General features: G+C 35.4%; 1 protein-coding gene across 7 annotated transcripts in view; it reads left to right on the top strand.

Moving 5' to 3' along the window:
- The window catches only part of LOC108946747 (uncharacterized), a 63,230-nt gene that overhangs the window by 16,056 nt on the left and 34,920 nt on the right, over positions 1 to 12,254 (top strand). The window contains exons 2-7 of one of the 7 annotated variants that reach the window (XM_033658575.2): positions 2,995 to 3,150; positions 5,562 to 5,648; positions 5,898 to 6,192; positions 6,262 to 6,352; positions 7,710 to 7,996; positions 8,069 to 8,303. In XM_033658575.2, coding sequence (XP_033514466.1) covers positions 5,571 to 5,648; positions 5,898 to 6,192; positions 6,262 to 6,352; positions 7,710 to 7,905 — 660 coding nt within the window. In that variant the 5' untranslated portion in view covers positions 2,995 to 3,150; positions 5,562 to 5,570 and the 3' untranslated portion in view covers positions 7,906 to 7,996; positions 8,069 to 8,303. Of the gene's footprint in view, positions 1 to 2,232; positions 2,607 to 2,992; positions 3,151 to 5,561; positions 5,649 to 5,897; positions 6,193 to 6,261; positions 6,353 to 7,709; positions 8,304 to 12,254 lie in introns of those variants that run through there. The other 6 variants (XM_018773952.3, XM_070188372.1, XM_033658577.2 and 3 more) reach the window with 6 other exon arrangements.

Below are 12,254 nucleotides of genomic sequence, written 5' to 3' on the forward strand. Positions count from 1 at the left end.
AAGTATCTTTATAAGTATATATGTAAAGGACATGACAAGATTGCATTTTCAGTACATAATAACGACACAAATGCAGAAGTAGATGAAATAAAGGAATATCAGTCTGCTAGATGGGTGCCGCCTGCCGAAGCTATGTGGCGCTTGTACGGTTTCTCCATTAGTGAAATGTCACCGACTGTATGCCCTCTTCAACTTCATCTTAAAGGACTACAATTTGTTTCATTCAGAAGCAACGCAAATGTAGATACAGTTGTAAATAAGCCGTTGATTAAGCAGACGATGTTAACACAATTTTTCCAAATGAATAGAACAAATGCAGAGGCTATGGAGCTCAATCTATTATACCGGAAATTCCCTGAACATTTTGTTTGGTCTTCAATAGAGAAGATGTGGACACCTCAAAAACAACGACGTGTTATTGGTCGTGTTGTAACATATCATCCAACAGAAGGTGAGGGTATTATCTTAGAATGCTATTAATGAATATTAGAGGACCAAAATCATATAGGGATTTACTAACTGTTAATGGGGAACATTGCAACACCTTTAGAGAATTAGTAAAAAAATGGGGATTGCTACAAAGTGACAATAGTTTGCTTGAATGCATGTCAGAAGCAACAAGTTACCAGATGCCATACAGTTTGAGATGTTTATTTGCTACATTACTGATTTACTGTAATCCTACTAATCCAAGACAATTGTGGAAGAAATTTGAAGAGCACATGTCTGTGGATTATACGTTGGTACCCAATATTCACAAAAGAGATATTTGATACCGGGTTTTAAACCATATTAACGACATATTACACTCTATGGGTGATGACATAAATGAATATCAACTCATTCCTGAAACAATAAGGCCTTCTGTAGCGGCAAATGAGGCAAAGGAGGTACACTTTGAAAGGACCATCACGGTTACTAATGAGGATATACTATTACACAAAAAGTTGAATAAAGATCAACTTAAAGCATACAATATAATTATAGAGAGAATTTTTTCAAACAAAGCTAGGGCATTCTTCATTGATGGACCCGGAGGAACATGGAAAGCCTTTTTATCGTACATTGTTGGCAATTGTACGATCTAAAGGGTATATAGCATTGGCAACTGCCACTTCCAGTGTAGTTGCATCTATACTTCCTAGTAGACGAACTACACATTCAAATTTTAAAATTCCAATAAATATTGATGGCAATGTCACCTGCAACATCAACAAACAAAGTTCACTTATATGGGACGAAGTATCTGTTGCGAATAAGAGAATGATCGAACTGCTTGATTTACTTTTAAAGGACTTAATGGATTCAACGATACTATTTGGTGGAAAAGTTATAGTTTTGGAGGTGACTTCAGGCAGACATTGCCGGTAGTGCGGAACGGAAAAAAAGAAGATTTCATTAATGAAAGTTTACTATATTCTCATATCTGGGAAGAACTTGAAAGTTTGCGATTATTCAAAAATATGAGAGCGAAAGATGATCCTTCATTTTGTAATTATTTGTTGCGAATAGGAAATGGAGAACAAAAAGTAAACTTAACAAACAAGATTGAAATTTCAACTTCTTTCATCATTCCTTATACAACCGAAAAGGAATCTTTGGATAAATTATTTGCGATAACTTATCCAGACGTGCATACATTTTTTTCCTCCTCATCCTGTACAAGTTTCCGCGTTATCTTAACAACTAAGAATGATTTCGTCGATGATATCAACGACATGCTTATTGCTCGCTTCCCATAAGAATCAAAAACTTTTATTGGTGTTGATGAAACTATTGAATGTCATGATCAATCACAATTTGAGGATCTGTTGCACAGTTTAAATTCACCTGGTCTGCCTCCTTACAAATTGACATTGAAACAAAACTGCCCAATTATATTATTACGAAATTTAAATATGTGTGATGGTTTATGCAATGGAACACGTTTGACTTGTTGTGATTTTAAATCACATGTCGTTAGCGCCAATATTTCAGTTGGTGACTTTAAGAATACACATGTGTTTGTCCCTAGAATACCACTATTATTATCCCAAGATGAAAAAATGCCTATTCCGTTTAAAAGGACACAATTTCCTGCAAGACTGTGCTTTGCAATGACTATAAATAAAGCACAAGGTTAGACATTAGATTTGTTGGAGTTTATTTGTGAGAACCTGTGTTTTCGCACGGTTAACTTTACGTGGCTTTGTCTAGAGCAAAGAGTTCGAACGGTGTGAAAGTGCTAATCCGATCCATTATACCAGGTAGCGAGGACGATCACTACACGAATAACATTGTTTACAAAGAAATCATCCAAAAAGCTACTTTATGAGGATATTGCGACAAGAACAGATATTATCCTAACTAAGAAAAATGAAACAAATGACGAAGGATACTGATGATGTGCAATCCGATCGGTAGCAATCAGCTTGTATTCGCTCAAGCGATGAAAACTATAGCTATGACCTCTTCGCACATGACTGCTCCAACAAAGATGAATCAATAAGAGGCTGTGGTATTGGCTAAGATGGTCTTGGAGAGGCATTTTTTCATGAAGATTTAGTACATACTACTGAAGCTAAAGGGCGATAGCTGGACAATCGATGACATCACTTAATACACTGGTGGAGAATTGTTCCTATATGTAATTATTTCACAATCTAAAAAGATGACATAGATATTTTTAAACAGATGTACCTTTATATTTTATAAAATATAAATGTTTACAAAACTTGAGTGTTTGGTGCAATTGAACTTCTGTAAATGACATGACAAAAAACAATTTGTTAGATTCTACAGAGTCATTAGGTATACAGGGACAAGCCAATTAGCCATGAATGATCTTTTTAACTCATAATGCCAACTTTGTGTGCTAATTGTCACTACATATAATTTATTAACAGGAAAAATTTAATCCGTCTAATCAGGTTATCCATTTTATTAGCTGTGTGTATCTATTTTTTATCTTTCGGTATATACTGATGATGTCTTCTTTTTTCTCCCAATGTAGAGTCTGCATAACACATGGAGTACAGACTAACCATTGATAGGATCACTCCACGAACAAAAGAGTGGACGTCAAAGGTACAACTCATTGAGAAACCTCGACCAAGGCAAAGTAAAGATGGAAAGACGCGATTCTAAATTGCTGTTATCCGAGACGAAAGAGTAATCTTCTAACTATCATGTCACTTCTTATTCTTCTGGTTCAAATATAATTGCAATCGCTACTATTCTTTAATTGAAAGAAAAGAAAGAGATCCATCAACTTAGGTAATCACAAGTTTAATCGTTTCTCTCACAGGAACTAAATGTTTGAGATGCTTTATGGAAGTAGACATTCCACATTTACCATTCATGTATGTCTGATATGAGTTTCTTTAGATAAAAATTGTGGCACCAAACTTTGGAATTTCTTCTTTGGATTACTTACTTCTGCCTTTATAGTACTTTATTTGTCCATAAGAATATATTTGCGGTACATTTTGCAGTCGTCGTGTTTGAAATTTGCTTAAACTTCTTACATGTTGAGAAATTAAAGGGCAAGAATTCGGAAGGCAGGACCAATTTGATGGTAATTATTTCATTCATTAAATGTTCTTTCTCCAAGGCCACACTCTGATAAAACAATAGGAGTGGCAAACGGGCGGGTCGGGTCCGGTCAGATATGGTTCGGGTCGAAAACAGGTAATGAAAAAACGGATAAATTATCTGTCCTGACCCATATTTAATACGGATAAAAAACGGATTATCCGACATATTATCCATGACTTTTTACATATGATCACTTTTGGGAGAATTCTTAGTCTCCCTAACTTGAGGAACCCCCAATTTGAGACTTTACAAATGTAAAAGTTAGACACATTAGTTATCCATTGGTTACCCATTGGTTATCCATTTTCTAAATGGATAATATGATTCTTATCCATATTTGACCCGTTTTTAAAAAATTTATTATCCAACCCATTTTTTAGCGGATAATATTGATGGTTACCTGTTTTCTTTTAACCATTTTGTCACCCCTATAAAACAGATATCCATAAATTATTGCAGTTTGCTCCTTCATTAGATGTGAACGTGTAGTGGTCAAATATGATGATAACATTGTCATTAAGTACCTCTAATTACTTTTAGTTTAAAATTTATCTACCGAGATATGATTATGAGATCTGTTACATTACACAGAGTAATATAAATCTTTATAAATTGTAGGAAGCTGCTATTTGTATCTTAGGAAGCCTTTTGAAAATCCAAATTATGCATTACAATAAACAACATAAAATCACGTTAAAATTAGATTACATATACTATTTCAAACAAAAGAGTAAATGGAAGCATTTTTAATTGCTAGACATCTGATAGATCGTCTATATTGTTGAACACACACCCACAATGCTAATAATACCAGAAACAGTTCATTAAAGTACTTCAGCTCACAAATTACTTACATAATGCAAATTAAATATTAGGTACTATTATCTCAAGAATATGAGTTTATTTTCTTGCAAATACATGGGCATACGCATAGGAATATGTTTCCTTTTAATTTAAAGTGCCCTCTTATTTGAAAGACTCTTCGCGACTGATTTTCATTCATTAAGATAGCACTTTAGACCTTTCTTCAATTGTAGGAGTGTCATTTCATAGTTATCCTTCCACAACTTAGAGATTATTGAAACCATATTGTTTTCCTTGTGTTAACTGATCAGGTATACTTTTATATAGTAAGCTGAAGGATTAAATGTAGACGTTTCCTCTAACGTAGTAAACTTACACACTTTCATAATTGAGAGATTATTGAAATCATATTGTTGTCCTTGAAACCTTTTAGGTAGTTGGCTGATAATAATAATACGAGTAGCTAATACGTCAGTATCCTTTGGCAGTCATACATCGTATATTCAAGTTATTATTCATCCTGCTAATTTGCGATCCTTTCAGGTTTAATTTTATTTACTACCTTACTGCAAACCTTTTGACTGCTAAACTATGCATTTTCCATGTAATACCAATTCTCAGTTAATTAATGTATACATCATTTTAATTTTTCTTTTTACCAATAGCATTTTTGACTTTCTAGCCGCCTGGAATACGAACCACACTTGGTAGCAGGTCTATTTGGTCCTGGAATACGAACCACATTTTGCAGGTCTATTTTGTCTCGTCCACAGGGAACTATTAACTTGCTTTCTTTACCATTACTACTGGACTATTGGTAGGACTAAGAACGAAATATCATCAATCTCATCCAAAGTTGTTTCGAGCAGTAACAAGGTTTTACAAATAACAACTTTTTTTATGCTATTATTCTTCCATAATTTTGCCCAAATTTTCATGTTCTCAAGAGCTTGTGCATTTAGTTTTCCCTTGCCCCCTAAATTCCAATTGAGAAGTAGAAAAGAAAAAATAGCTGGTGGAAGCTTGAGATGGTGGCCTCATAAGAGAAGTAGCTAAAACTGGTGGAAGTTTGGGGTTGTCATAAAAAGTTTCCCGAGTCGGTTTCTTCTCTCATTTAAACATTTCAGACATATATAATTATTTTCCAGATTTTGTCATGCAATACAGTGGATTCTCTTTAGTTTTGGTGGATGAGATCTACATTTGGGAATGGGGAGTTCAACTACACATTCTTTAGTTCAAAGAGTCATGCTGACTTTAGGTCAATGGTATGAAACAATTTTAGCTATGCTTTATGACTGACTAATATTCTTCCTCGGGCCCCTTTTTTGGTAACGCTCTACAAATTGCAATTCCTGTATAGATTAGTTATCAATTGTGTTTCATGAGTTTGAGGCTGCTCGTACTTGTTGACTATCTTAATATTTCAATATTTTGCATTTGTATGTCTCCATGTGTTTATATGGATACACTTTCGCAAAGGTAGTTAACTAAGTCATCATTCTATCAAAATGCAGGAAGAGCAAGTAGCTGCTGTTCTGTACGGGGAAGACATAGAAAAGTATGCAGACAAGCTCACCCCGTTTTCCACTTACTTGATATCTACTACAAAAGTGAGGGTTCCTTTACCCTACGGAGTACCTATCAACCGTTTTGAATGGGTTATCGACAAATTTTCTGTCGTCGAAGAGGTGAAAGATGACAACATACAAGACCCACCGCTCCCACCTCCGACGAGGTTGAATACTGTACCCTTTGCATATCTGCACGAGCAACAGCGAAATACGGAATTTGGTAACCATTATTTTACGCGTATCCTTACATTCTGGGACTGTGTATATTGGTCTAAATTACAAGCCACTTGCCATGTCCACTAAACAGACATAATTGCCATTGTGGTGAACTGTGGCTCGATAAAGTATGTTGGCGCTAACAGTAACAAATATTGTAAAATCATCGTAATGGATACCAAGTAAGTCTGCTGGCATTCTTTTTACCTTATTACTTTCGCTACAACTTCCAAAAAAAAATTGGCTACAAATATATAGCCAAATACTGTATCACGATGTCGTCTTGTTTACTTGATTACTTTGGTAAGATACCTTTAATTAAGAAGTTATAATGTCATGAGATTATAATCTTAGCCATCTCCTCATCAGTGTCACCTTCTTCGACTAAAGCTGACAGGAAGAAATTTCTCCAGACTTATTTATTGCACCTTGAGCTTGATCTATGCCACTTGCCTTACCGTTTTGTTCAACAAATTTAATCTTTCTATGAATAGAACAAGGCATAAGATCCCCAAAAGGAAACTGTATAATCTTTCAGACATAATCCAGCTTTCTCTTTGTCTTGACATTTTGAACTACAACATTTCAGTGATCACCATGGTTTAGCACAAATTTTTATTTTGTACCTTGGCCTAGGTAAAATCCAGCATTGCTCACGAGAAAAGAATGCAAAGAAGTCTGAAATATGTCTATCGTTATTTTTTTTTAATGTGTCCATCGCTGCCTTTTTTAATGTAAACATTGACTGCTATCATCTGAGACATCTTAGTCAAGAAGACTTCATTCGTCAATGGGAGATCAAAACTCCTCATTTTCTATTGTCCATGTCATTTTTGTAGCTAAGCATGATTCATATATAATATGAGTTAAGAAGGTTTGTTACTCATTTTAGAAGATCATCCATTGGAAAAGATTTAAATGTGCAGCTAACTCTAATATATTAGATAGACGTGTATCATTTCTCCAAATGCTCTCCTATTTCCTCTTCTAGGTCAGTTACAACTTTTTGTAGAAATATTTTTGGTTGACAAAAAAACCTTAACAAAGAATGATAAAATGCGATATATTAGCATATGAAAAAATATTTAGATAAGTTCTTAAGTTCCTATATAGGCAGAAAAATTCTCTTCTCAATCTTTTTTCCCCTCCAATCTATCATCTAATTTATTTCTTCTCTTTTTTGGGCCCTAAAATATATATTTTTACTATGTATTCGCTGCGTAGATTTTAGAAAATACAGTGACAACTTCATACTCCACTATTCATTAGTTCCAAACTGGAAAAAATTGTATAGGTCATGCTGCATTTGTCTGCTTAGACACGCAAGATGCATCATTTAAAAAACCTTTCTGCCAACCTTCACTCTCCTGCGCAAACGTGTTACTTAATTCTTATAGCATTGTTTGAATTACGGTCTTACCGAATTGTCTCTCCTATTTTTATATTTACATCCTCTTCTTTGTTACTCTTCCTGACATTATTAGATTTGTAATTTTTTTATTGGGTACTGTCACTTATTGTCCATTCCTTTTACTGTAGTATGAAGCCTATTATCCTTACGCTGTGGGAAGACTTCGCCGACGTTGATGGAAGAATTCTCGCTGCACAGGTTGCTGAATATCCAATAATTGTAGCAAAACAAATTACCCGAGCCAACTATGTTGGTATGGAAAACATTACGCTTTTTTATTTTTGGTATTGCAAGAGATCTGTTGTGAATTCTTTACTAACATAATGTGTCATATGGGATTATCATTGTCGACAAGGTACAAATCGGTCATACTGATAAATCCACTATATCCTCAAGTTGGAAGACTTTTGAACTGGTATGGAACAAATATTGATATAATCAAATTTTATATTTCGTTAATTAGTTCATGCAAACTAAACATGCGCAGGTAAAACTAGATGGTCCAGCGTATGCAATTCCCTGTTGTACCACCGCGTTTCCCGTCTTACCAAACAAAAGGGACATACTTAGAGGGCTATAATTTCAAATTTTCTCTTTCAGTTAATTGCAAGTTTATAATAATTTGGTATCTATGCATCTTCATTGAAATTGTTTTGAACTACATTGCATCTCATTTTATAATATAACTTTATGAGTTAAAAATCTTAGAGCTTATATGCAAAGTCTCTCACCAAAATAATTTACTAAACAATTCTTGGGGATGTGTGACTTTGTCCTTATATTCAGTTGTTAATTATAGGTTTCAATGATGAAAAATAATATATCACATTTGGTGCAGGATCAAGAAGGAAACCAAAGGAATCAAGAAGCAATATCAGCCAAGAATAGATTAAGGAAATAATCTATTAACGGGAGTTCTAAAAGCAACGCAAGGAAAATAATCAATGATTAACGATGAAAAAGGAAGGGGCGCCGAAGATCCGGAAGAAGAATCAATCAGTGATTCTATAAAATGATTGACAGAAGCTATTACTGGAAGGTCCCAAATCAAAGGGAAACGAGATCAAAAAAGGATGCATTGAAGATCATTGAAGCCAGAAATCAAGGGATCTAGCGGATATGCTTCAAGTAACGAAGTGATATGTCTAGCGGATGAACTCCCTTGGGTTTGCAATCTCTCAAGATTCACGAATCGAAGAGGCCTCATGAAGTGTATATATATATATGTTCCGGACTTGAAGAAGATATACTTTGAACAAACCATTTTCACTCCTTTTGTTCTATTCCAAACAAGCATTGTAGTTCTTATAGATCTGCTGTGTAATTAGTGAGAGAAGAAAAAGAGATAAACACTGGTGAGACATTGTATCAAGAAAAGAAAAGTGACATAGAGATCAAACTATTGGTGTAAAGCTACATCAACTACTCTGTACTCAAGAAACTTCGATCACTGAAAGAGAACACCCTTGCAACTCAAGGGGACTGGAGTAGGATTCACATTGAATCTGAACCAGTATAAAATCCTGATGTCTTTAATTCCTGCACTTTATTTCTGCATTATTATTATCCTGTTCTTATTTCTAGTAGGCTAGTTGGTAAACTAATCAACTGCTTACAATACAATTTTTAATAGGCAATTCACTCCCCTTCTTGTACTTCCAATTGGCATCAGATCTAGTCTCACACTTTTTGCTTAACAGCTTGTGAGAAAGATCATGGCAAATCAAGTAATTGTTGGATTACTCTTTCAAGAAGGAACATCGCAGGTTAGGCCACCATATTTTAATGGACAACACTTTTCTCACTGAAAAGTGCATATGAAAATATATGCAAAATCCTATAATGTCATAGTATGGCACGTTATCAAAAAGGGGAACTATCCACTGCCAACAACTGCTCAACCACCTGCTGATCCAGAAGATATAGATGAGTACATAGACGAGCAAATGGCAATTGTTCAGGTCAATGCTAAAGAATGAAATTTACTCTATAATGCTATAAGTGGAGAGGAATTTGAGAAGATCTCAAGTTGTGATACAACCAAAGAAATGTGGGATAAACTGGAAGTTACTTATGAAGGAACCAGCAAAGTGAAAGAAACTCACATTAACATGTTGGTTCATGACTATGAACTCTTTCAGATGAAAGAAGGAGAATCCATTGAAGAAATATTTGCAAGGTTCAACAAAATCATTAGCGATCTAAAAGCTTTTGGTAAACCATACTCAAGTGGTGATCAAGTTCGAAAAATTCTGAGGAGTCTACCTACCACTTGGCAGACACAAGTAGTTGCACTTGAATCACAAGATCTAAACAAACTTTTATATGATGAGCTTCGAGGAGATCTTATAGCATTCGAGAAAACTCACCTCAAGAAAACAAACCAGGAAGAAAATAAGAAAACAGTCGCCTTCAAAGTCACAACTGAAAGGCCAGAAAATGATATTGATGACGACCTTGAAGCTCTTGGAGAAGAGATTGCCATGGTATCAAGGAACATGGATGGTTTAATGAGAAGATACCAAAACACAAGAAGAGGAAGGATACCTCCCCAGGCGAGCCAGACAATATAATGAACAAGACAAGAATGATGGACAATGTTATGAGTGTGGAAAATATGGATATGTTCAAGCTGAATGCCCAGATCTTAAAAGAAAGGTTTCCTGAGGATTCAATAAAAACAAATATTTTGGAAGCTGGAGTGATGAAGACAGCTCAGAACACGAGAAAATAGCAAATCTATTCTTCATGACAATCCTGGAAAATGACATGAACAAACTCTCCGGCTGCTGGACCGATGAAGATGCATCAGACGACGAATGCAAAGATGATAATGAAAATTGTTTTATGGCACGAGGTGAAACAAGCGAGGTAAGATCGCATAACTGTGATAGATGTAATGAATTGCAGGATATTCTTGACCTTACTCTAAAAGAGTCTCAAAAAATGATGAATGAACTAAGGGGAATAGGGAGAAGAAAGACTGGGGACTCAAGCTTGAAGTATGTGAAATTGAAAAAGAGGTACTTCAAGAAGAAGTTCAGGAATTGGAAATGTAACTTAATGGCATGCGCAAGTCCACCAGTCATAGTTCTGTCAAGTCTAACCAGGCGACTTACAAGTCAACTGGAAAAGGACAAGTAAGAACTGAGTCCACAAGTACTAACACAAGTGGAAGATCAAAAAATGGATCAGCCCCTATGTGTCACTACTGTAATAAAAGTGGACATAAATACTCTTTCTGTCGATTTCGTAAATCTAATATTTCGGGATGGATTTGGAAACCCAAAAACAATCCTGATCTTAGTAATACTAACAAACAAGGATCCAAGCAAGCTTGGGTACCTAAAAAAAAGTGATAATTCTGTTTTACAGGAACACCACAGGAAGAGTCGCAAAGAAAAATTGTACTTAGATAGTGCGTGTTCTAGTCACATGGCAGGTGACAAAAACCTATTCAAACAAGTTACAAAGATAAATGGAGGAAGTGTCAAATTTGGAGATGACATAAAAGGAAAGATAGTTGGCACTGTCACAGTTCCATTCAATAACAATTGTGATATTACTGAAGTGTATCTTGTAGATGGACTCAACTATAATCTCCTGAGTATAAGTCGGCTATGTGATTCAGGATACGAAGTTAAATTCAAGAAAACAGGTTGTGCCATTGAAGATGAGATAGGTAAAATAATACTGCAGGGAAAAAGTGATCATGGAGGAGAATTCGAAAGCAGAGCATTTGAAGATTTCTGCAATGATCAAGGATATACTCACAACTTCTCAGATCCAAGATCACCTCAACAGAATGGAGTAGTTGAGCGAAAGAATAGAACTCTACAAGATATGGCCAGAACTATGATATTGGAATATTCCTTGCCAAATCATTTTTGGGCAGAAGCAGTAAGCACAGCCTGCCACGGCCTCAACAGATGTCTTATAAGAACCATCTTGAAGAAGACTCCATATGAACTGTGGAAAGGTAAACGACCCAACATAGGTTATTTTCATCCTTTTGGCAGCAAGTGTTTTATGCACAACAACGGTAAGGACAATCTTGGAAAATTTGATCTAAGAAATGATGAAGGTATTTTTCTGGGATATTCCATTAACAGTAGATTTTTTAGAGTTTATAATAAACGCACTTTATCTGTAGAAGAATCAGTGCATATCATATTTGATGAAAATAACACTACAGTCGAGAAAGGAATTATTGCAGGTGATGAAGATATCAGTCAAGAAATACCACAGTCAAGCAAACCTCAAGAGTCGACTGATAGGCTAGACGGGATCACAGAGTCAACTAATGAACCTACCAACAGTCAACCAGAATCACAGAAGGAGTCAACTACTAATATGAGTGCAACACGTCCAAATGAGTAGAGAAGTGAATCGGAATACCCTTAAAGTTTATCATATGAGATCCAAGTGAAGGAATGAAAACCAGGGGAGCTCTCAAGAAAAAGGCAAATGTCGCACTCATTTCCCAGATTGAACCAAAGAAGGTTGAGGAAGACCTAAAAGACTCCAGTTGGGTGCAAGCAATGCAGGAAGAACTCGATCAATTTGATAAGAACAAAGTTTGGAAACTGTTGCCTAAACCTGCAGATGCTACTGTAATTGGAACAAAATGGGTTTTCAGAAATAAGCTCAACGAAGATGGAAAGGTTATGAGA

The sequence above is a fragment of the Nicotiana tomentosiformis genome, chromosome 11, assembly GCF_000390325.3.
Source record: "Nicotiana tomentosiformis chromosome 11, ASM39032v3, whole genome shotgun sequence".
Classification (NCBI taxonomy): Eukaryota; Viridiplantae; Streptophyta; class Magnoliopsida; order Solanales; family Solanaceae; genus Nicotiana; species Nicotiana tomentosiformis.